General features: G+C 44.2%; 1 protein-coding gene across 6 annotated transcripts in view; it reads right to left on the bottom strand.

Annotated features, from left to right (window-relative positions):
- Positions 1 to 22,866, bottom strand: part of adgrl1a (adhesion G protein-coupled receptor L1a) — a 135,883-nt gene that overhangs the window by 11,748 nt on the left and 101,269 nt on the right. For all 6 annotated transcript variants that reach the window (XM_069524395.1, XM_069524394.1, XM_069524396.1 and 3 more), the window contains 18 exons: positions 16,366 to 16,573; positions 15,881 to 16,145; positions 14,022 to 14,349; positions 12,552 to 12,848; positions 11,091 to 11,194; positions 9,524 to 9,709; positions 9,293 to 9,331; positions 7,368 to 7,548; positions 7,127 to 7,249; positions 6,001 to 6,209; positions 5,736 to 5,909; positions 4,935 to 5,144; positions 4,195 to 4,415; positions 3,827 to 3,893; positions 3,571 to 3,662; positions 3,232 to 3,400; positions 2,877 to 3,032; positions 1,233 to 1,329 (listed from right to left, as the gene is read on the bottom strand). In XM_069524395.1, the coding sequence (XP_069380496.1) occupies positions 1,233 to 1,329; positions 2,877 to 3,032; positions 3,232 to 3,400; positions 3,571 to 3,662; positions 3,827 to 3,893; positions 4,195 to 4,415; positions 4,935 to 5,144; positions 5,736 to 5,909; positions 6,001 to 6,209; positions 7,127 to 7,249; positions 7,368 to 7,548; positions 9,293 to 9,331; positions 9,524 to 9,709; positions 11,091 to 11,194; positions 12,552 to 12,848; positions 14,022 to 14,349; positions 15,881 to 16,145; positions 16,366 to 16,573 (3,126 nt within the window). The remainder of the gene's footprint in view (positions 1 to 1,232; positions 1,330 to 2,876; positions 3,033 to 3,231; positions 3,401 to 3,570; positions 3,663 to 3,826; positions 3,894 to 4,194; positions 4,416 to 4,934; positions 5,145 to 5,735; positions 5,910 to 6,000; positions 6,210 to 7,126; positions 7,250 to 7,367; positions 7,549 to 9,292; positions 9,332 to 9,523; positions 9,710 to 11,090; positions 11,195 to 12,551; positions 12,849 to 14,021; positions 14,350 to 15,880; positions 16,146 to 16,365; positions 16,574 to 22,866) is intronic.

Below are 22,866 nucleotides of genomic sequence, written 5' to 3'. Positions count from 1 at the left end.
CACACACAAACACCTCATCCATTCAGCTCACTCATAGCACCCCTATTCCTCACCCCCTGCCTTGCTCCTGTCACTCTCCTCAATTAGAATAATTACCCCCTGTTCGCTCACACGCTAATCAGTTCATTAAAAACCAAATGGATGAAATTAGCATAGAGAACGATGGCTGATTTAGCTGCTGCCTCTGTGTCATCATCAACGCCCCCTCCTGAAACCGGAAACCTGAGCTAACCTCCGTCGTCTCCGTGTCACTGATAGCAGCGGCCGTGACGCCACCAGTTGCTGAGAATAATACAATCAGTGACTTAAAACATACTTTTCAAAAATCCCTGGTGCCCTTTTCATGTGCTCTGCTGTGTTTAGAGCCCAACTGCATGCGTCACTGCATTCTGGCTAAGAATATATGGATGTTTGTTTGGATGTGATCGATTCAACACAGGTACAGAAATCTAAAAATTTAAATTAGGGCTGGCAGTGTCCACTTGTACTATAATATTTTGCTATAATTATGGTCACAGCTACAGCAATTACATGATATATGGTCGGGCACCACAAGATTTCTGTGTATTTTGTGTAGAAATTATACTCGTAGGAAAAAAACATATTTTTAAAAGAGTACAAACCAGACCTATATAATTGGAGAAAGGAAAATATGTCTTGAATGGAAATTCAACAAATGTAAAGACACCATGACACCTCTTTGTCATTAGGGCATTTAAAATTAAAGGCACAATACAAAATGAGAGAAGAGATGAAACACTATTTAGTCAAAATGGCAGCGAGTGAAAAATAATTATAGCCTGTAACACATGTGATCTTAGATATGGTAAACGGCTGCAGAGCCTCTATCTTATTCATCATTATTTTTAAATACTTAAAATTGTAGATGCACTTAAATCTGCTTAATTACTGCAACCCATCATCCATCAACCAGCCTTAAATCAAACAAAGCTATTGTTGCTACTAACTTCCATTTGGCTGTTTGGCAATCTGAACCATTAATTAACGTTACAAACCAGTGTGAGCATGAATTTCATTATCCTGCATTCTGTCATATACACACATTTAACAGTGAATAATGATGCTGTGCTTTGCTTTAATCTGTCCACTCTATTCTCATGATTTGTTTTTTGCTCAGCTGTGCCAGTCCACACACAAGTACATTACATTTTTTTTTGAGTGTGCAGAAGTTAACGAAGAGGAAGCAGAGCAGAACTAAAGCGACGCCTTACCGCGGTTGAGTGTCGGGGTGCTGTTGATATCTCCCGCCATGAAAGAAGATTCTGTCTGCTTCCGAACCGTGTCGTTCCACATCCTGCGGATGCGACTCTGGAAGAGGGAGCAGAGCGCAGTGAGTGGCAGAAAAACAGAAAGTAAGTTAAATATAGAAACACAGCGGGTAGACTTTGTAACTCAGTGGGGCTGCTGTAATCAAAACTGTGGGGCTCGCTCTAATCCACAAAGAACAATAGACAAACATGTCAGATAAAAGGAGAGAGGTGCCGGGTAAAGAGGGCACACAGCTATGTCATGTCACGAGAGGTGATAATAAACGGGAGATGTGTAAGACATGATCGCTGATGGAATGGTAATTTGCAAGCGTCTCATTGAATTGTGTGAAAATTTGTTTTTTCATTTGTGAGAAAGATCTGTTGTCATGACCCGGCTCATGAGCCATGGTATAAATGGGATAAACACAGACTTTAAACAGAAAGGCAGGAAGTTTATTAATAAGTTAATTATGAAATATTGTGGCTGTGAGGCGTGTTAGTCAGTATCAGTGTGTCGGCAGGTGGATGAGTGTGTACGGTGTAAAACCGGCAAAAGAAAACCTGGTGCCGGAGGGATGAACGGAACAGGTCTCAGCCTTTCTATGATATGAGTTTCTGTCCGTAAATGAATTGTGTTTCTCAGTGTTTTTCCACTTAGTGTCATGGCTCATGAGTCAGATCATGACAGTTTAATATAAAGACTGAGATCTGTTAACATCTGCAGTCGCTCGCTCTCCATCCCTCAAGCACCATGTTTTATTCTGTTGTGTTCGGCCAGGTTTTACACTCATCATTAATCCACCTGCTCACACACCCTGTTCACACCTCAAACCATTAATATGTTTTCAGTTATTGTCTTATAATGACAAGTTTGTTTATCTTTTCATTTAAAATCCGTGTTTCTCCTGTTTCTGTCATGGCTCATGAGCTTGGTCAGGACTCCACTGGTGTCTGTGCCACTACACATACACCAGCATGTACACTACTTCCATGGTGCCTTTATATAGCGCATAGACTTTCACTTCGATGAGTCATCTGCTCTGTAAAGCACAGGGACTGCCACTTATGGACGGAAACATAAAATAATAAATGATAAAATACTCAAACAGGTAAACTGCCTGATTAGACCAGATTTTCAACAGAACCATGTAGATAAATCATCAAATATTATCATATAATTCACTTAAATACTGCTCTGCCACTGAGACTAAAATGTAGAGTAACAGTGATGTTTCACTCGCTGCACATCGCTCTGTCACTGGCAAACACAACATGACTGTTGACTGAAAGTTAAGTAAATAAATTCAAGTGCTGTGCAAAGAAATGAATGAATCATTGGTATTGATCAGCAATCAAACTCCGACAGGTAAACTCACTTTGTACCTTAGAATCTTACACAACAAAAAAAATATAGATGGATGTAAATCATTTGAGCCAAAAACAATGAATTAAAAAAATCTGATAAATCAAATAAAATCATTGGTGCAAATCCAGGCTTACTTTTCATTTGATCTAAAGAAATACGATTTTAATAAAGACAAAACCATGTGTGTATAACTTTGTGTGTGCGCAGTCATTTTATGTGTGAGTCTGTCCTGCCTGCACCTGTCTGTGGGCCGCTGCATGGCGAGCTTGGCTGCCGCTATAGTAGCGGTTGTTGGCACGCAGGCCCGAGTTCTTCAGGGAGCCGTGGGAGCTGGTGGTGGAGGTACGGCTACAGCAGTAGGAGTGACGCAGACACTTACTGTACTCCTTATGGACCTGTAAGAAAATAAAATAATAAAAAATCAACAACAGTGGCAGGTTGTAAAGCCACTCGTAAACACAAACAATTAGTTTCAAGAGGCTGGACCCAATGTGGAGCAACAGAGGCTTTTATCGCACAGTTACAGCAAAATGTACTTAATGAAATCAATCTGAACATCCATCCATCCATCCAACACTAGTCTTGTATCATTACCTTCTTCTGCAGGGCACAGTGGAAGATAAAGATGAACATGCCCTGGAAGGCGTTGAAGGTGGTGAAGAGGTACGCCATGATCACCGTGTTCTCGTTGATAAAGAGGAGACCAAAGGCCCACGTCAGGCCCAGCAGGAACAGCAGAGCAATGGCCCCCAGAGCCCATGACCTGATGGACGTGGACGAAGAAATGTTAAGTTTAATGTTAACAGTTTTGAGCAGAGACAAACTGAATAATCCACCAGACAGTGAGGTTTTTTAATCATGCAGTTCTTTTTCTAGGGATAAAAACAATAACAACACTAGTTTTATGACTCTCAATGAATAAACTGAACTCACTTAATGTTATCCAGGCGGCTGGAGTCAGGTTTCAGTGCTGAGGAGTTACGAATCATCTTGTGTAAAGTGATTATGAGGAAAATGAGGTTGAGCTAGGGACAGAAGATTTGGAGAATCACATAAATACGCAGTGAATTTTGCTGCAAAAAACACTATTAATAAACTCACAAATTGAGCATGGCAAAATATGTTTGGTTTTACTGCGTGATATCAAGATAGAGAGGGGAGTAATACTGTCTGACGGAAAAGCAAATACCATGATAACAAACGAAACAGGTCCAATGAAGCTCCAGATGAAGTAGTTATCCACTCGCAGCCAGCATCTGGAGTGACAGAGGAGAGGAGAGTGTTACACTCAGCTAAGCTCATGAACAAACACACACATAACACAGAGGTGCGCACACACACACACAATGGCAGGCGTGCACACACCATTTCCCTGTCTCGGCGGATTATCATATGAGGGCTAATCATCAGGCTTTGGCTAAGTGCGTTCAGAAAAGCCAGTCCGCGGGGAGGTGCAAGAGCCGTTTACACAGCACTGCATATTACATTTCCAGCTGGGGGAATAACATAATCCTGCTTCTCAATCTGCAGGTGCAAAAGGCCTCTCTTCACACGTACGCTTTCTTGGTCCCATAGCTCCTGTAGTCTATGGCCGCCGAGATGCCCACCACCAGTGCGGGGAAGCAGTAGCCACACAGATAGTAGTACTTTTTGCGGGAGTACTCGCTCTCAAAGACCTCCACCAGCATGAGATAGAGCTGCACACCCTCCAGACACATCCAGGAGAAGGCAGCCAAGAAGAAGAAATGCAGAAGGCCAGCAAAGATGGGACAGGCGATCTGAGGGAAGCAGCCAGGGAGAGAGCAGAGACGAGGGGAGAGGATGAGGAACGAAAATATTAAGATGAAGAGGGAGAAACAGTTACGATCAAGGCCTATGACTGAGTGAAAAACAGAAGGGGAAAGAGCAGAATCAGAATCTGGTGGTAGTTTTGGAAATTCACAGAGAGGAAAAATGAATAGCTGTCCCCTGGGTGACGGCTCTGCATATTATTGAGTGGTAATTCATCACTTTAATAAATGTTTTACAGAGAAATCTAATGGCAGTTTCATAGTCACCTTTCAATAAAAAAAGTTTTGTGTTGTGTTGTATGCTCTCAATGACATTTTCAAGTTGGAATCTATAAAAAAAAAAACTAATCTTGGGTTAATGGCGTTTCAAAGAAAAGGACGTTCTCCTATAAAGCAGTAAAACTGAGCAATACGTTTCCTTCCCAAGAAATCAGACAAAATCCTATTCATGACTAAGAATCTAATGTCCTTGACAGATATCAGACGAACGCATGGCAAAGAACTCACGTGATATTCCGTCTTGTCTATGCCGATGAGGAAGAGCAGCTCGGCGATGAAGAGGTTGATGCAGAGGTTCTTGTGGATGGTGTTGCGGTCGGTCTGCAGGCCCCGCAGGAAGCAGAAAGTGGAGATGCAGATGGCCAGACACACCAGGGAGATGACAATACCCACCCAGGTGATCACAAACAGGATCAGTTCATGCATGCGCCCCTGGTACTGAGGTCCGGAGAGAGTCAGGTGAGCGAAAGTGGAGGGTTTGAGAGTGTGGAGGGGGAATGGGAGGCAGATAAAATAATTAAAAAAAGATTCAGAGGTAAAAATAGAGGACAAAGTGTTGGAGTGACAGCAGGACAGGAGGAGGAGGTAGAGGAGGAGGATGAAGATGGACGGGACAACATTGGAAGGAAGAAACAATAGGGGATAGATAAACAGAAGAGGGGGAGGAGGAGAAAAAGAGCAAAATTGCTTTATTTAATATTTGTAAATATATGCAAGGAGCTAAAGTGTAGAGACAAGAGACAAGACGTCCGGAAAAAAAAATACATGACATTCAAATTCATGTGAATGTCAGCTAGAAGTAGCGGGACATGAATTTGTAAGCGTGCGCCTTCCCGTCAGAGTGAAAGAAGGGAAAGAGAAAATTCAAAACAAAGAGCTTGTCAGCCTTGAGAGGGTACATTAATGTGCATGCGTGTGCGTCTGTGTGACAGAGAGCGAGCGAACGCTAATCCTCGCCCGACTGAACGTCTGCATAAATTACCCAGCTTCCATTTTAACCGAGCGTCTGCCACGCCCTTGTTTACTCACGTCGGGCTCGTGGTGCGCCATCAGCACGGCGAAGTTGGTGAGGTGGCTGCACGAGCAGGTGGTGTGCGTGTTGTTGGTGTCCAGCAGCCGGCAGCCCTGTGACGACCACTGTCCTGTCATAGAGCGCTCCGAGTAGTTCCAGAAGGAGCAGTTTGGAGTGTAGTAATTCTCTATCTGAGGGAGGAAAAAAAACAGGAGGGATGATGGGAAATGTGTGTGTGGGTGAAGACGTAAATTAAGCACGATAAAAGCTGTATTAGGTCACCTCCAGATGTTTGAGTGTGAAGACCACCGGCTCTGTGAGGAACACTCTGCTGGACTCTTTGTTGATGGAGGCTGCGATTACGTGGGAGTTGACTGCCAGTCGCTTCTTATCGTGGCTTGACCCCTCCACTTCCATTTTCAAGGTGGCATTCTCAGTGGACAGGAAGGATCCCAAGTTTTTATAGAGCACAAACACCACCTTGACTTGTCCTGAACATGGAGGAAAAAAAGAGCGAGAACAAAAGGGAGAGAATGTGAGAACAAGAGCGGTAAAGAAAGGGAGCAGATTTTATATATGAAAAGGGAGATATAGATAAACAGGGAGGAACCGGGGAGAAAAAAGAGCAAATACAGAAATGGGGGAATCATATGGTAATGGCAGCAAGAGTGACAGAGATAGAGAGTGGGGAGTGACAGGGTGAGCAAGAGGGAGACAGAGAGAGAGAGTTAGTGAAGGTTAGAATGATGGTAAGGACCGTTTCATTTTGACTGGTGGAAGAGAGAGAGATTTAATGTGGAGGGCAATGGAACATTCATCCCTCAAGCATTCACAGATCTCTTATTATTCCATATGAATATTTCATGTGCGTTTGTTTCAATCATTCTAATCTCGTTCCCACTGCAGAGCCGAGTGGAGACAGAACAGAGAGAGGGGTAGGGGATGAGCGGCCATGGCGGGAGGAAGGGAGCATCAGTGTGGGGGGATGACGGGGTGCAGTGTGTGTGTGGGGGGGTGTGGGTGTGTGTGTGTGGGGGGGGGGAGAAACAAGGGAGATGAGAGAGGGGGATAAGATGGCGAAGAGACGGAGCGAGCGGATGGAATGGGGAGGAGAGGGAGTGCTGAGATTGCTCTGTCAGACTGGGGCCGATTGTAATCTACACGCCTCCCCAGCTATTCTATTAAGACCGCTGTTAAGAAACCATCAGGAAAAGAAATTGTCTCAGCGCTTTTGCTAATCTGATTAGCCTATTATTATGAGCCACTAACTTAGTCAAGTGCATGCAGATTGTTTTAAGCTTTCATGAAAATGCAAATGTCAACATGAGAGAGTGGGCTGCACGGGACGGTGCAGTTTCTCTTTTTAGTCGCCGCGGTGAGGACAGGGAGGGGTATGAGGGCTGCTGACCGTTGCGGCTGTACTGTTTGATCGTGGAGGCTGAGAGCTGGATGGTGCTGTCGCTGGCGTAGTTCTGTGGGAAGGACAAGTCCTGCAGGTCCATCTCTGTGTTTAGAACGTGCACCTCAAGGTCTGGTGGTGGAAACACAGCACATGGAAAAGTATATGAAGAAGACCCAAACACACACCCTAGAGACAGTTAAACCAGACATCCACCAGATTTAACTCTCATTCTTTCCGTTTTTCTTACCAATGCTGAGCGTTCGGTCGGAAAAGCGATTCCCGTACATGTTGTTGGCCAGCAGGAAAGCTCCTTTCTCCAGGACGTCCAGCAGCATGGTGGCAGTGTGAGCCTGCTCTGTGCTGTTCATGTCCTGCCACGACTCCAGGGCCTCGGGACGCAATAAGTTGTCCACGGTTTGCACCACCGCCTGTCGCGTACAGGACACTTGTTACTGTCACTGAATGTACCACAACAAAATAAGCATCCAGCAACTAGTGATAGAGGAAACCAGGAAATAACTGATAATTAATAGACAGCTTATATGTGGTCACAGTGGATATTCAAGACACAATACATAATTTTTTCCCACATAAACATTAAGTTTTTCATATTTAAAAAGTAGATTTTTTAAATAAATTAAATATTAAAATCTGTTTTTCATCTTTAGAAATATCTTTTACCCGTGAGCCATTTTTAAACTAATTCTAAGTTAAAATTCATTAATCGTGAAGCTGAAGCTAGCCACCATTTACTATGATACACAACTGCACATGAGAGTAATATGTTCATAATAGGGTAATAAGCCAGTAATGAGTGCTCATTGGTTTGTGCCAATTAGTGCGTAATGCTGAGTGTACTAAATGACACAGAACCGTCCCTTTAGAAAGTGATTAGTGTGCAGATATCTAGTAACTAATTATTAGACACTGGTTCATTAACAGTCTCTTCTCAGGAAGTGCTATTAGCTATTAATTAGCTATCAGTGAGTAATTATCAGTTAGTTCCTGCTCTGTTTATTACCTGTTCTTTGATAATTACTCGTTTTATGTATTGCGTAGAGTATTTGTATTAGCAGAGCACTTCAAAGTACAAAGTCACAACTATCCATCTGTAATTTCCTAGAAACTCACCACTCTCCTGCACTAGATTTATTACAGACGTATTACCCTTCTATTTCACACTTACAATTCATTTAATGGCAATTTTGATGGTTGTATCAGCTATCCAATTTATTGGAGTAGCCTGCCTGATGAATCATGTAATTCTCTTGCTCAGGCCTCTCAAAATGAAGGATTGACTGCTGTATGGAATAAAGAGCGTCGCTGTTAACAAAATGAATTCGGCATCAGAACCGCCGCTGCCACTGGAGACAAAGATGGAGGATGTTCGGGGGTTTATCCTCAGATCAGCGGAGGGGGGGAGAGCACCGCGCTGCACTAGCTTGCAACGGGTGACAAAAAATAATGGTCGAGTTACATACTACGCAGCAGCCTTTACTTCATCCAGCAGAGATCAGAAGATGTGGTGTCGTATTACAGTGCGCTGCAGACAGGTCAAGACACAAAAGACTGTGTGCTGCAGAGTGCCGCATTTCATCATTACAGAGAAGCATACACAAGGCCTTTTCATGATATTAGATTACAGCCTTCTCAGAACCAGAGATATTGCACAAATATTGAAAAGGCACAGAGGGGTGGAGTAACACAAACTGATGCCTCTTATACTATCATCCAATTACATTTTCTCACAGCCACATATATTGTATCTTATTGTGCAACACATGAGGCCAATGTTACACTTTTAGGCTCTATCGCGGTGCAATAAAGCTAAGGTTATATGTCACAGACAGTTGATTTCCACACAAGCTGAACCCACAATTCAAAGATGTGTACACCACGAACAATAGGAAAACTACAAATCACTGCTCTGGGAAATACTACACCAGCGTTTAAATACTATACATGCTGTCTGTCGGGAGTTATACCAAACCAGAAATCCCATAAGTGATGATTCCATAGGAAATATAAATCATAACACAGAGCACTGAGCCAAAGGAATTTCATCTACAAGCCTGGTCTACTCAAGGATTTATCTTCCCTTAGTTATTTTAAGTCATGGAGCAGTCCTACTCCACAGGCATGTAAAGCAGGCAGATAAAGAGGAAGGGGTACCTGGATGTAGGCCCGACAGGTCCGCTCTCGCTTCTGGAGCTGGAAGGGACAAAACAGAAGCTGGAATTAAAAAGCTAAACACAAAAACTGTAAATTAAAAACTCACTCATCCTTGCATGTGCACTAGGGGGGGGAATTCTCGTTAACCCCAGCCTTCTTTTGTAATGCTTAAATTAAACAGCCTGTAGCCTGGGCGTGAGTGATTCTTGTGCTTAGACTTCTTCTACTTACCTTGTTGTAGTTCCGTGCAGCTAAATCTTTGTTTCCAGGCCTTAGGGCCTGAAGCTGGGCGTCCAGTATGTCCAGCAGCTGCTCGATGAGTCGCACGGACGAGCTGACATCTCCAGCCTGGATCCGACCCCGGGTGTGGTTCACCAGCTCTCCGGCAATGTTGGCAGCATTCTCACCGCTCTTTATCTGCACATTGAACGTGCACAAGTTTACAAACAGTAATAAGATGAGCACTAGTCATCCCTCAATCCACTAGATCCAGATTTTTATTTGGATCTGCAACAAATAGCCAACACACTTTGGTTGACCAATATCCATCAATTATTCTCTGAGAATTAGGCAATAAGCCCTTTTTTCTTTCAAATTTCTTTCTCTCTCTTTTTTTTTCCTCAGCCAGGCCGGCCGGCTGTGGTCGGCCGCATGCGCCTTCTGCTAGTTATGACACACCCAATCTTGCACTGTTAAAAAAAAGTGAAAAAGAAATCTTGGATCCAACCCCTCATCCAGATCTCCCCCAAATTTGAACAGTTTCTTCCTTGGGTTATGCTGCACCAGTGCACCCCTCCACACAAATTCATGGAAATCAGTTTGAGTTGTTTTTGCGTAATCCTGTTAACAAACAAACAAACAAACCAACAAGCGTAGAGGAAACCATTACCTCATTGGGTAAGTAATGATATAACAGAACTGCTTTGATGAGTTGAGTCACATTCAAAGCTGCACGAAAACTCAAACTTTTAAAAGGTTTTTATATTGTTTGTGTGGTAATCCTATCTCCCCAGACTCTCTCTGAAAAATGGACATTTATTATTGGTCTTTCTTGCATCACTGTGAACACAGATGGACCTTGTATGGACCAAATTGTATTTTTTTTTTTTCTCCCTAAAACTGTTTTCACTTGCAAATCAGAACCCTTAGCAACCACTTTGCAATTGCAATTGATATTTGCCAATAGGAGACTGGCACAATGGATTCTTGTTGAAGTTCCTTTATGTGATGATTCTTACCATTCCTGCCACATGTGCACACTTCAAAATGAAGTATTAGTGTTTGGATAGTGGATGTTCTGAAAAATGTTTGACTTTTCTCCTGCAGAAACGCAAGCACATTCAATTTAAGTAACCACTTTAGCATTAATACACATTTATATGGACCTCTCTGAAATTTAATCACTGACAAAAAACTGACAGTTTACTTCAGCTCAGTTAAAATCACTGTGTAGCATCTAGCTATCATGGTGTTTATCTACTGCACAGGCGTAACACACTATGAGACTGTGATGGAGAAGCATGAGAGAGAGTACTTATAAGCTGTGACGCCTGATTCATAAAAAAATAATTGAACCTAGCTGTAATTAATGTACACCAGTGAAAAAAAGAGAGTTAATTAAGTATTAAGAACAGATGCCTTGTAATGAAGAGCCAGTTGAAATGAGTCTGTATTTTAATCAGGCCAGCCTTGGAGATATGTTAATGTGTGTGTGTAGGTGGACAGGGAGGATGGTCGGGGCAGTGGGGCACAGGAAGGGGATGGACCCATGGCCAGGGGGTATGGCTGCAGGTCTCACCTTCTGGGCCACCTGGTTGACCCACGGGGAGGTGCAGTTACTCAGGTCAGGACCCCGCGGATTCCACATGACCTGCTCCGCCAAGCACTGGAACGAAGCGATTCCTGGAGAGGAGTGCAGGGAGAAGAAACGGAGAAGGACGAGTGGGGGGAGTGGGGGGAGTAATGGAGAGATAATAAGTGTTAGGTGTCTGCAATTAAAGAAGAAAATGAACAGTAGAGAGATGAGCACAAAGAAGATTTTTTTTTTTTTAACCCAGGACAAAATGGAATCAAATGAATTTTAAAAATGCAATAGTCTAAGTGTTTGGAGATGAGAGGGAAGAAAGAAGGAGATGGGGTAAAAAAAGTCTGAGAGAAAATGGGCCAGAAGTGGAAAAGGTTAAATAATGGAGTGTAGGGCAGTGGGAAAGAGAGGGAAGAGAAAAGGAGGAAGAAGATGGCACAGGCAGAACAGGCTTTCATGCTGTAAAAGGAGGGATTTTAAAAGGAAACATTTGCACACATTACATTTACTCTGCACACACCAAAGACATCAGGTATGATCCTTCGCTGTCAAACAAAAACACCTACAGGGAAGCACCTTCAACCAGTCCTCATTTCCAGCTCGGTTTTTCTGTCTAGTTAGGAGGGTTCAGAAAAAGGACACTGAGCAGGGATAAAACGACAAACGGGTCTATCCGCTGCCACTAACGCACAAAAACAACGTGAAGTCACAAAGACGAGGCTGAGAAAAGACGGGAAACGGGACCACAGAGAGAAAGAGAGAGCGATAGAAGCAGAAATGAAGAGCAGAGACAGCAGAAAAAAAAACACCTCACAGTTGTAGACGGATCAGAGCAGATGTGGCGTTGCATTTCATACCCAGTTTTTCTCTCTCTCTCTCTCACACTGATTTTTTCCCCTCTCTCTCCCACTTTTGTCTATACTCTCCTCCATCGACCACAGATTGAGTTTGAGAGCTCTGCCAAAATGTGGCAATTAAGCCAGCTGCTAATTTGATGTAACTGCCGTTCTCACAGAGAGAACATACAGAACCATTGAAAGGCAGCGAAGAGGAAGATGCAGTTTTTTTTTCCCCCTGTGACTAAAGATTGCTTTTTGATGGCTGCAATGTTTAGAGGTATAGAAGCAAGCATGAAGGGAGGTGAACCCTGTGTTGTCTAGCCTTTCATTTCATTATTCCCCATTTTCAATCAGCTCTGTTTCTGTGGGAGATGAGCCTTTCATTCGAGGAGGACGGGCTTTCATCTGCAAGTCCACAGGGACTGTGCCTGCTGGTGGGACCAGCGCAGGGACAGAAGGAAAAAAAAAAGCACAAACATGCTGATCACTTGGGTACGTGCAGAGAGATGTACTGCACACACACAGTGAGAGCACACGTGAAAAACATGCTTGTTTGTTTCATAGAGTGGAAAACATGCACACATGTTTTTGAATGCACACATGCAGCCGTCCTCACCTAGAGATCCTTTGGGACACGGGCGGTCTACGGTCTCTCCTCTCTGTGTGGTGGGCCAGTCGACGCCACGGACCCGCTTCGCTTCGCACACATGGGGCTCCGGGCCTTGAGGAGGAGGGTGGGGTGGCCGGCGGGTGACAGGCACGGTAGCCGTGATTGGTCGAAGATCGGGGTGCTTGTTGATGGAGCCGATAGGGCGCGAGGTGGGCGCCAGAGGTCGGGCGGTGGAGGGACTGGCACTGGAGGTGAACGGCCTGGCTGGAACAGTGGTGGACACTTGGGCGGTGGTCAAAGGCCCTGAAGTAACCCCAGAATTATTCAGAGAGAAAAGGAGACTTAGTTAGAATCAGAGGCTACGAATGAGTGAGAGACGTTTGGAGGGTTATAAGAGGATGTAAGGGATTTGTTAGAGAGCTACGAAGCCAAAAGCCAAAGAAGGAGATCAAGGGAATGAAGGACACATGCATGTGAAAGTAAGACGTCTCTCACAAGTTGAGTTCAAAAGTTAGTCCGACAATAATTGGGATGACAAAAACATCTTTTTGAGCTTGTCAAAGCCTGTTCTCAAGAGAAAAAGCGAGACGCAGGGGAGGAGATGGAGAGAAAGCATCACCACAAGTCAGGGAGAAGTAAATAATTGATCAAATGTATCAGTGAAGTCACCATCACTAACAACCAAACCTAATGCGAAGATAAAAGCAACACATCACGACTACAAAATCCTAAATGATCAAACGCGGAGTCGGCGCACAACTCTGTGAGCGCTGCCGCCCGTCTGTCTCTGCCTCGTCTCTCTCTGGGCATAATCGGAGCTTTATACCGGCCTTTATGCGGCTCCGATATACAGTACATCCAAACCTCCCTCTTATATTGATGGACTGCCAAAAAGCCGTGTGCTGTTCTCGTTTCATCCTCCCTCTTATCATTTCAGAAAGACTTTTTCATTATCCATGACACAGTGAAGTTGATATGAAGTGCTACAGCAGTCAAACCTGAGAGGCTGCTCTTTACTGTAACGATGGCTGGATGGAAATACAATGATTTGGCACCTGAGGCATCCAAATGTCAGATATGACGCAGTCGCAAACACTTTCTGCTTTGGGCTCTTTGAAGTGTTTCCCTGGTCTAGAGAAAAGCATCATTATGTATTACAGCACAGTGGATATTAGAGATAAATGTGTTTGTTTCCAGATTCCCCTTCATAATTTCATGTTTTATGATTATAAAAGAATCACAAAAAAGAAAAACACAGTAATTGGAAGTACACCAGAAAACACTGATGTCTGTAAAGTGCTCAGAATATTTATATTGATATAGAATTCATACATAATTTTTGTAGTAGTGTCTAAGTTAAGAGCGGATGGTGTTTCTGCACCAATTTCCAAATGCAAGGTATCTCAGAATTTTAGAGTTAAACGACAAAAGTTACAACTGTGCGTGCACTGTGCTGTCTGTGGTACCACTTCTTACCTGTGGTGGGGTCTGGTGGTCCAAACTCCAGTGGGTAGCGCAGCACATTGTAGTTGTTCCAGACATACAGCTGGTTGTCTCGCGGGTTGTAGTCCACAGAGGAGATGTACTGATAGGGGTTGGGGAAAGCGATGTTGACGGGCTCTTCGCGACCGTGGTTAGTGTTGTAGGCGTACATCACCAGGTCACCACCCGCTTCACTGTCATCGTCCTGGTACACCGACCGCACCGCGTAAAGCACACCGCAAGCCATGAAGGCGTTGGACGCCATCCTTTTGTCGAAGCTGGTCTCCCACGTGCCTTCGAAGCGGAGGGTGTAGGGGTTTACCTGGTGGAGAAGAGGAGATCTGAAATCAGCTGAGGCTTAATGTACAAACCATTACACTGGGAGGATTTGGGGGAAATTGCTTTTATTATCTTCGCCAAGGAGACTGTGTTTTGTGCATTGGTTTATTATTTCACAGGATTATGAAAGAACTACAGGATGGATTACCACTAAACTTAGTTGAAGCATGCAGTATGGGTCAGGAAAGAATCCATTAAATGTTGGTGTGGTCCCTGACCGGGAGGCAGGTCCAAGATTTTTTTCATTGCAGTGTTTTTTTTAACACTTTGGTTTATTTAGAGAATAATTAATGGTGGAAACTTATATGTATTAGTGTGTGCAATTTGGTGCAGCTTGATTGGGGACTATTTGGCCTTGGAAGAGGTTGTACGCTCTGAACGCAATTCTACTTTGTTTTGTAGATTTCTTCAAGGCTCAAGATACTTATATGTTAACATTCGATTTATTGAAATCCAGTTCTTCATAGTTTGAAGCTGACTATAAGCCTAACGATGAATTTCAGGATTAACAATACTAAACATTAAAATGCAGCATCTATAAAGTCTCTAATTTCATTATTTAAAAAAAGAACTGAGTCGGCAAACTATTTTTCATGTTGCTAATGTTTCTTGGAGCCCACAGCAGCACAGATTTATAAGCACTTGTAAAAACATTTAAAAAGTAATTAAACCGTCAGCTTCGGAGAAGATTTTTTTTTTTTGGTCCCTGTAGTTACGCGATGTTGCATCTGTGTAATATACCTTCAATCTGTATGTTGAGGCATAACAGACCTCCAGATGTTTGCTGCTCTCCGAGTGAATAGGAAAAATAATAAAACTCCCCAGAAACCAAACAATTCCTTAATGATTAAAGTGATCACGTTCTTGTTTATTACTTTGTCGCTCTGTTATGCTCCAGTCTCACAGCTCATGCAAGGTTTGATATTTTAGATGGATGGTTTCACTTGTGCAGTTTGAAAAACAATTTTCTTGTAAGGTCAAAGATAGCGTTAATAAATGTGATGCGTCTGCAGGAACAAGACATTCATTCGAACTCTGTTTAAGTGGGAACTTGGTTGCAGTTTTGTTTGTTGAGAAACAAAGAACCAGCTGGATTTAAGATTCATATATTGAAAACAATGTGTTCGTGGTTACAAGTAAGAAGGCATCCTAACAATTCCACATTTCGATAAATCTGTTTCTTGCAAGAAAGAAAATGGTCATGGTGTCTCTACGCTTCACCACATTTTCAAAAACAAATCAAATATTTTACTCACAAGAGAGGATTAGCTTTTGGTTATTATGGGATTTGAAATAAGGCCTAGAATTTGCAGCCGATATTTATGCAACCCCGTTTTTTCTGGCCAACGATCTCTGTATCTCATTTGAAGGTTCACTTATGTAACCTGAACAGTAAATCATTCATGTGTGACATATGACCTCTCATCTGGCAAGTAAAATGAGATTGTGTCATAATCCACTCCTGCATATATAATCCACATCTCATCCCCGTCTGTGCAGCGCTGCTCGCCCACCTGGCTGACCACAAGTCGTCCGTTGTTGGACTCTGTGGCGTAGATCACCCAGAGGCCATTCTCATCCACAGCTAGGTCGATGTCCGACTTCCCTCCCCAGCGGTAGGGAGACGTGTCATGGTAGTTGGCGTTTGTGATAATGGCCTCTCCGCTCTTGATGCGCGTCCGTAAGTCATACTTGACTATGTTTCGTGTGCGCTCCTTGTTGTAAAATACCGCCCCATCATACACCACAAACCCTGTGCCGTCAACTCTGTTGGGCAACCTGTTGACAGAGAATCACATGAGTGTTGCAAAAATCCTAGAAAACAAGTTAATTCATCTACTCTGCACGACTAAATCCTACAAGACGAGCCCACGGTGAGGGAGCTGACACCACAGAGGAACCATTCTGTTATCACCATCCATATCCACGTCAAAAGCCAATAAATCAATACAGAAGCAGATGCTATTTGATCATCCGGGACAGTGGGAGGCGCCCTCACTTGTAGGTGGTGGTGGCTCGGTTCTGTTTGAAGTCTTCCCAGGAGGCATACTCATACAACATGTCGGTTCGATAGGGGGTCCAGGGCATGACGTAAAGACGGTCCCCAGACTGCAGCGGGTCCTTGCACCACGCCCCTGCCTGGTGCTCTGCCTCCTGCTGAGAGCTGGCCGCCTGCACCCGCAGCAGTGTCCCCGGGCACACAAAGACTGGAGCAGAGGAGGGGTGTTGGAGCAGAGAGGAGAAGAGGGGGGAAAAAGGAAGATATAGAAAATGAAAACGAAGCATTGTAAAAATGAAACATATCATGGGAACGGCAGGGGAGGGAGAAAAAGAAATAGGAAAAGGCCAAAGACCATGGGAGACAGAACAGGAGAGGGACGAGGAGGGGCCAGTAAGAAGATGTGAGTAGATAAAGGTAAGTTGAGAATTGAAAAGGGAACAAAGAGTAGGGAAAGAATGGGACAGAGGGGAGGAGGGGGGGAGTGAAGTGAGGTACATTATCAGATTTAAAGTGAAGGAACATATAAAAGCTCATTTGTAGAACATCAGCATTGTGGTCGGAAAGCGTCTTGATATGATAAATGGGAGATTTCTGGCTGCCGCCACGGCTTAACTATGGTCTCTAATCTAATTTATCTTGGCCTACTTTTTATTTGATTGTGCATTTTTTATTTCAAAGGCCTCTGCTTCGCTGCTATGCTGCTGGGTGGTTAAACAGTAATTGTGGAGCTTGTTTTATTAGGACTCAAATTTGGCTCTCAGTCAAGAGTAATGCCTCCAAGAAAAAAAAGCATCCTGGGATAAGGATGTGAGGTTGGCCAGACGTCCCCGTCCGCCGCAACAGTATCGGCTCGTGAATCTACACTCATACGGCAAACAGACAAAAAACAACATTTAGAGATAAAAATACATAAGACACCTCACACACACTCCATACAGTAAGCAAGCGCACGCACACACACACGCACACACGCGCACACACACACACACACACACACACACACACACACACACACAGGATGTCTACATTAGGCAGGTGGAGGTCATCCACTGGGGACGAGTATAAATTGGCTGTTTGACGCTGTGTGTCCCTGCCTGAGTGCCCTGGGACTACTGGGCATGCCAGGTGATCTATGAGGAGAGCTGCTGGCATCCTCGCCACTCTGACATCACAGGGGTACCCGGCAACAGAGAGCAAGAGAGAGAAGGGGGGGAGTTGGAGGCCCTACAGAATAAAAACAGCTGAGGAGTCCCCATGTCTCTGCTGCCAGTTTATTTATGTGGCTCTCTGGCGCAGGGTTGCGACAAAAACCAGGCACCTGCTGGTCACCTCATGACTGAACGCATCTCTGAACTAATTGGACGCTGCAGGGGCCTTTGGACACAGATGACATACAGCACACACATGCAGACAGACACACACAGGCTGTACGAGGACAGCACACGACACGCATGCACACATCAACATGCGTAATACATACACTGTCACACCGCGACTGTAAGAGTGATGGATCAGTCTAGGCTCAAACTGTCTTGAATATTGCATGGAGTCTGGTGCGGGAGGAGAATCATAATGGAGAGATAGCGGAGTTCCTGGAGGATTTTTGAAAATCCAGCTTCCTCTTATTTATCCTGTCGTGCTGTTGTTGATAGTGGCGAGTGATCTGTAGCGCCGGGCCACTCAGGAATTAGCCAGCTCTTTCTGCTGGGGTCCGACCGGGACTGCAACTGACAGCCAAATAGGAATCTAATCACGCTCAGGCATAAACAAACACTCTGGATACAGACTCTTCACAGGGAGGAGGCTTGTCAGGCTCCATTGTTGAACCAAAATGCTCACTCGAAAGCAGTGACGCCTGAGGTGTTTGCTGTGCAAATATGAACGTGGGTGACTGAAATATGCGAAATGATGTTCAGAGCAATGCTTAAATTCAGCACTTTCAGACAGGCGAACAATGACTTTCTCGACTGCCAACGTGCCGATTCTTCATCTCACCGCAATCGAATGACATCTCTATCAATCCAGACGCCTGAGCACATCGCAAGCAAACGGAAGTTTTGCTCCAAAATATTTGAAGTAAAAGGCCATAATGGGCGAGGTATTATTAGAGCAGAAAAGCTATGGAGCAGAGGAAAATAAAAACAACCATTAGAAGTAGGACACCGCCTCAAAAGTACAATGCTACTGTAAATAGAGAAGTAAACAGCATGCAGAAAGCAAAGCAGCATCACTGCATTTAGGTGACCCATAAACAAAGCCAGGCACACTCTGCCTCAAGGTAGAATAAAGGACAAAGAAACACAAACATGCAAGCCCGTTCTCTCCAGTAGGGATGACCTATTAGCAGAGTATATTTACTCCTTTGATACTTTTATGTAAAGTCATTCACAACTGAGGGACAACACTAAATTACCGAGTACTAATATACACGCTTGCATTCACTCCATCTATCCGCTGCAACACAGTAAAATGTGTGACAATATTGGACTGAATTTATTTAACAGATATGTAATGCCTCTCTGGAACAATTTGACTCTTGGTCATTTATCCGATAAAAAACATCAATTTTACATGATTAAAATAATATATAGCTATAATATAAAGCAAAAGCATGTTTACTGAAAGCAAATCAGAACTTGTGTGATAGAGGCATGACGTGGCTGTCATTCCCCATAAAGAGGGTGATTGAAGGAAAGTGTTCGTTAAGTATATGTTATATATAAATATATAAGTCTTATGTGCAGGTTTTATAATGCAGGGATTTATATGGGTGTATGGTTTATGCTGTTGAATTCAAAGACATAGTTTTATTCACTTGTACTGGTGTGAGCTACAAAGCCTATAACATTTGACCTATGAAGAGAAGAGAGCATTCCCTCACCTTTGTAAACATAAGTTTAATGATTTATGATTCAATACTGTATTTGTGAACATTTTATGAGCAGTTCTATTATTGGATACCAGCTGTGATTAGTATTCATTTTGACTTCCATGACATTTATAACGATGCTCTAATTAAAACCAGCAATAAGAGAACGATATAAGAGCTTTTAGAGGCTGTTCTCCTTAATCCAGACTGACCACGACATAAAGGTAAGAGGCAGAGAATGCACTACAATCTGTCATGACTCGTCTGCAATACAATTTTCTCTCCACACACTGTGCCCTCCACAGTGTCCCTCCCAAAATACTGTGATTCTGTTCATTATAGTGCCTAACCTTGCAGGCCTGTCCTAAATTGGTTGCAGTCTGTACTCTATTGGCCTCATCATCACAATGAAACTGCAGCGCACCGTAGACTAACAGTCTGTCATCCTCCGCCATGCTCCTCTGTTCCCTCCTCTCCCATGTGAACCCTGCCGACAGCCGATCAGCGAGCCTTGGTTTATTCTAATGAACTAGTTGCTGGGTGGGCCCGGTGTCAAAGGGGCTCATCAAAGGCCTCCAGGCTGCACACACAGGCCACGAGGACACAGAGACACACACACACACACACATTCCAAACAGAAACAGTGGCCACGCTTCACACCCTGCAAACCCTGCCTAGGGGGCTTCATTAACTCTGACCTGCGCTCCCCAGCCTTCGCGGCTGCCTTCCTGTTTACCAGCATCTCTCTTCCTTTCCTTCGCTCTGTCTCCCTCTCTCCCTCCCTCTAACTGTGAGGGGTGATTGTAGCAGTGGGAAACCAGAGCAGCCAAACCCTATATATAGCAGTAGAGTCTGTATAGTACAATAGGCTATTATGACCACAGTATGAATGAGGTATTAGGAATTAGGCATTAGGCGTAAATCTTGAGATTAGGCATTATCCAAGTCTGGCAAGAGCAGGTTAGCTGGAGTAGGAGCCATCTGGGATTATGTCAGATTGTTAGATTAATAGATTAATCCCTATTTGGGTGCGGATGGAAATCTTGTAGTCATGATCATCCGAGTGAAGTCACTAAGCAGCACAGACACTTCTTTACCCTACAAACTAGCCAGATGGCTAATGAAATTTACCTTATCGGGGATTAAAAGCCAGGCTGTAGCTATCCTACTCCAGCATGCCAATTACTGCCACACATACAAGGAAATACTGCTGTAATAATTGGCTATTTATCTCCATAATCCCTTTTCCAGGCACAGGTCAGTTGCTACTCGTCAATATGAGGCTGCAGTAGAAAACAATGAAAGTGCCAGAACTTTCCCAGAAATGACAGTAAATATCTCCCGTAAGTGTCGAGAAGCAATTTGTGATCGACTGGCAACGCAATTAAAAGTGAGCGCTGACAGCTTTAGGCTAAATTTAGACTTTTTCATTTTGGTTGTCTTCTATAATCCATGGTGTTCTCATGTTTGATGTGACAGCATCATGGTGACGGTTAATGTTCGACTTTGATGATCTAAATACCCCCTGCCAAACGTTGGCAGCTGTTTCTAAAGTGCTGCCTTTGTGGTGTTTGTGTTGTGTCTTTTTTTCCCTTAACTACAGGGATCTGAGAGCTCTGCTGGCCCGAGTCATTGCCCAGTCCGCAGTCATGGCCTGTTCACAGGACTCACTGCTGAGAGCATGCTGCTCTAATTGAATCCCACACCTGTTACTGGCAGGTGCAGCACACAGGCAGCAGGGGGCAGAGAGGAGCATGACATGGTACTCCTACATCCATGCTGGACAGTTAATGGTCTTTAAGTGTGCAGTGAGTCTCTTGATGGTATGCTGATGTGCATTCAGAAGCCAATTTGTGTGTATTTGCATGTGTGTGTGTTTGTTTGTGTGTGTGCAGCTCAGAGTAAGAGAGGAAGAAAAAGAGAAGAAAGCATGGAGAAGGATGTGAGCGTGTTCTGTGTGCAAACAAGAAGAGAGAGAGGAGTGGAGTCAGACAGAGTAAATAGGTTATTTCCTGTGAAATGAGAATTAGGAGTGAGTTAATCTGCTGAGGAGTGACATATAGTGACAGAGAGACCAAAAGAGAAAGACGGAGGGAGAAGGGAGGGGCTCCCATTGTGTTTCCATTTCCTTATAGACTACAGGGGGGTCAAGTCCTGGGAGTAGAAATACAATACAGAACAAACAGCCGTGCACAGACATATACATACAGACGCACACCCATAGGATACACAAATGCTCAGACAATGCACACAGACTGTCCAGACAGTGGAAGAGGCAGGTGTCAAACCGGCGCCTTTATCAACCCAAACATTTACCCCAGAGAAAACCCTTCACTGAGGCCAAAAGCAAAGTCTTATCTGCCTTGGAGTGAAGCTGACACTGAGTGACAGGAACGTTGGTCGGGACATGGCTGCAGAGGCTACAGGCTGCAGATACAATAGACGACAGAGGGTCAGACCCTACACTGACTGTCTGAGCTTAGCCTGCCACCTCCCTGCCTCCTCCCTTCTCCTCCGAGGTGCCGTCTCTCCATCACGGCCCTGAAACCAGCTCCTGTGTTTTATATTCAGGACCACCTGCTTTGCTCACCTCTCTGTGGTTTGGCTTTAAAAATGCAATGACTTCTGCATGTACAGTCAATCCCCACCACTTTTCTCTATCTCCCCGAGCCACTGAATAGGGTGTCTATCTGCGCTGCCTCGGTCACATGACTGTGCTTGTGTGTGGTGGGTCATTCCTAATGAGGCGATGCTGCCTGACTCATCGTCTCTATAGCGACCGATCTCCCTCTCTCCCCCCATTAGCGGCCATTCTTTGTGTTTTCCTGTCACTCGATGCAGTGGCTTCTCGCTCATTCTTTCTCACTTTCCCAAATCACAGGTGGAGAGCCGTTTGTGTGAGTAATGGTTTTGTCCTTGCACCGTGCCCTCCTTTGAAAACACCAGGAACGTGCACAGTAGTCTACTGCTGAATCCCTTTCTTGTTTCTTTCCCTTCAGAAGCAAGCAAACCGGGGGTGAGAAAGACATGGCGGACACTCAGTCAGCAGTGATAAAGGAACTATTGTGATGATGTGGGTTTTCTACTCCCCTACACTGTCAACGAAAAAAGGTGAGAATAGAAACTGAGAGTCATGGGGAGGAGGAGAGGTGGCTGAGGCTGAGATGGTCTTAAAATAGCCTGACAGTAGGTAGGTAGGCTGACAGTGTTGGACATTCATTGCACAGGATCTCAACATTGTGACCATCATCATGCGATGCACGTCATCCAAATCTGTCAATCAGCTGATCAATCAGAGAGGATTCATTTGATGGTCAAAGCACAAGTGTGGAGGGTTCACCATTAACAAAGCGTAGTGTGTTTTACAGCAGTGAAGGGATGGATCACAGTGGGAAAGGGCAGGGGTGCAGACAGTGGAAAAGGGTACTCATTTTAGTGTTGGTGGGAGGAAGAGTAGTAAATAAATACAACAAGTTGGGTGAGGTGGAAGCAGGAGGAAGGAGGATGAGGAGGAGGGTTTTGTTTTGCTCCCTATTCCACCGCAAGCAGAGAGCGAGATAAGATGGCAGCTTGCGGTGGGAGTAAAAATGTGAGACAATGATCCCTTTTAATGAAACGCCATGGACATG

Source organism: Paralichthys olivaceus, chromosome 5, assembly GCF_024713975.1.
Source record: "Paralichthys olivaceus isolate ysfri-2021 chromosome 5, ASM2471397v2, whole genome shotgun sequence".
NCBI classification, from domain to species: domain Eukaryota; kingdom Metazoa; phylum Chordata; class Actinopteri; order Pleuronectiformes; family Paralichthyidae; genus Paralichthys; species Paralichthys olivaceus.
Note: the sequence above shows the minus strand (reverse complement) of the source record. Positions and strands in the feature narration are given on the sequence as shown.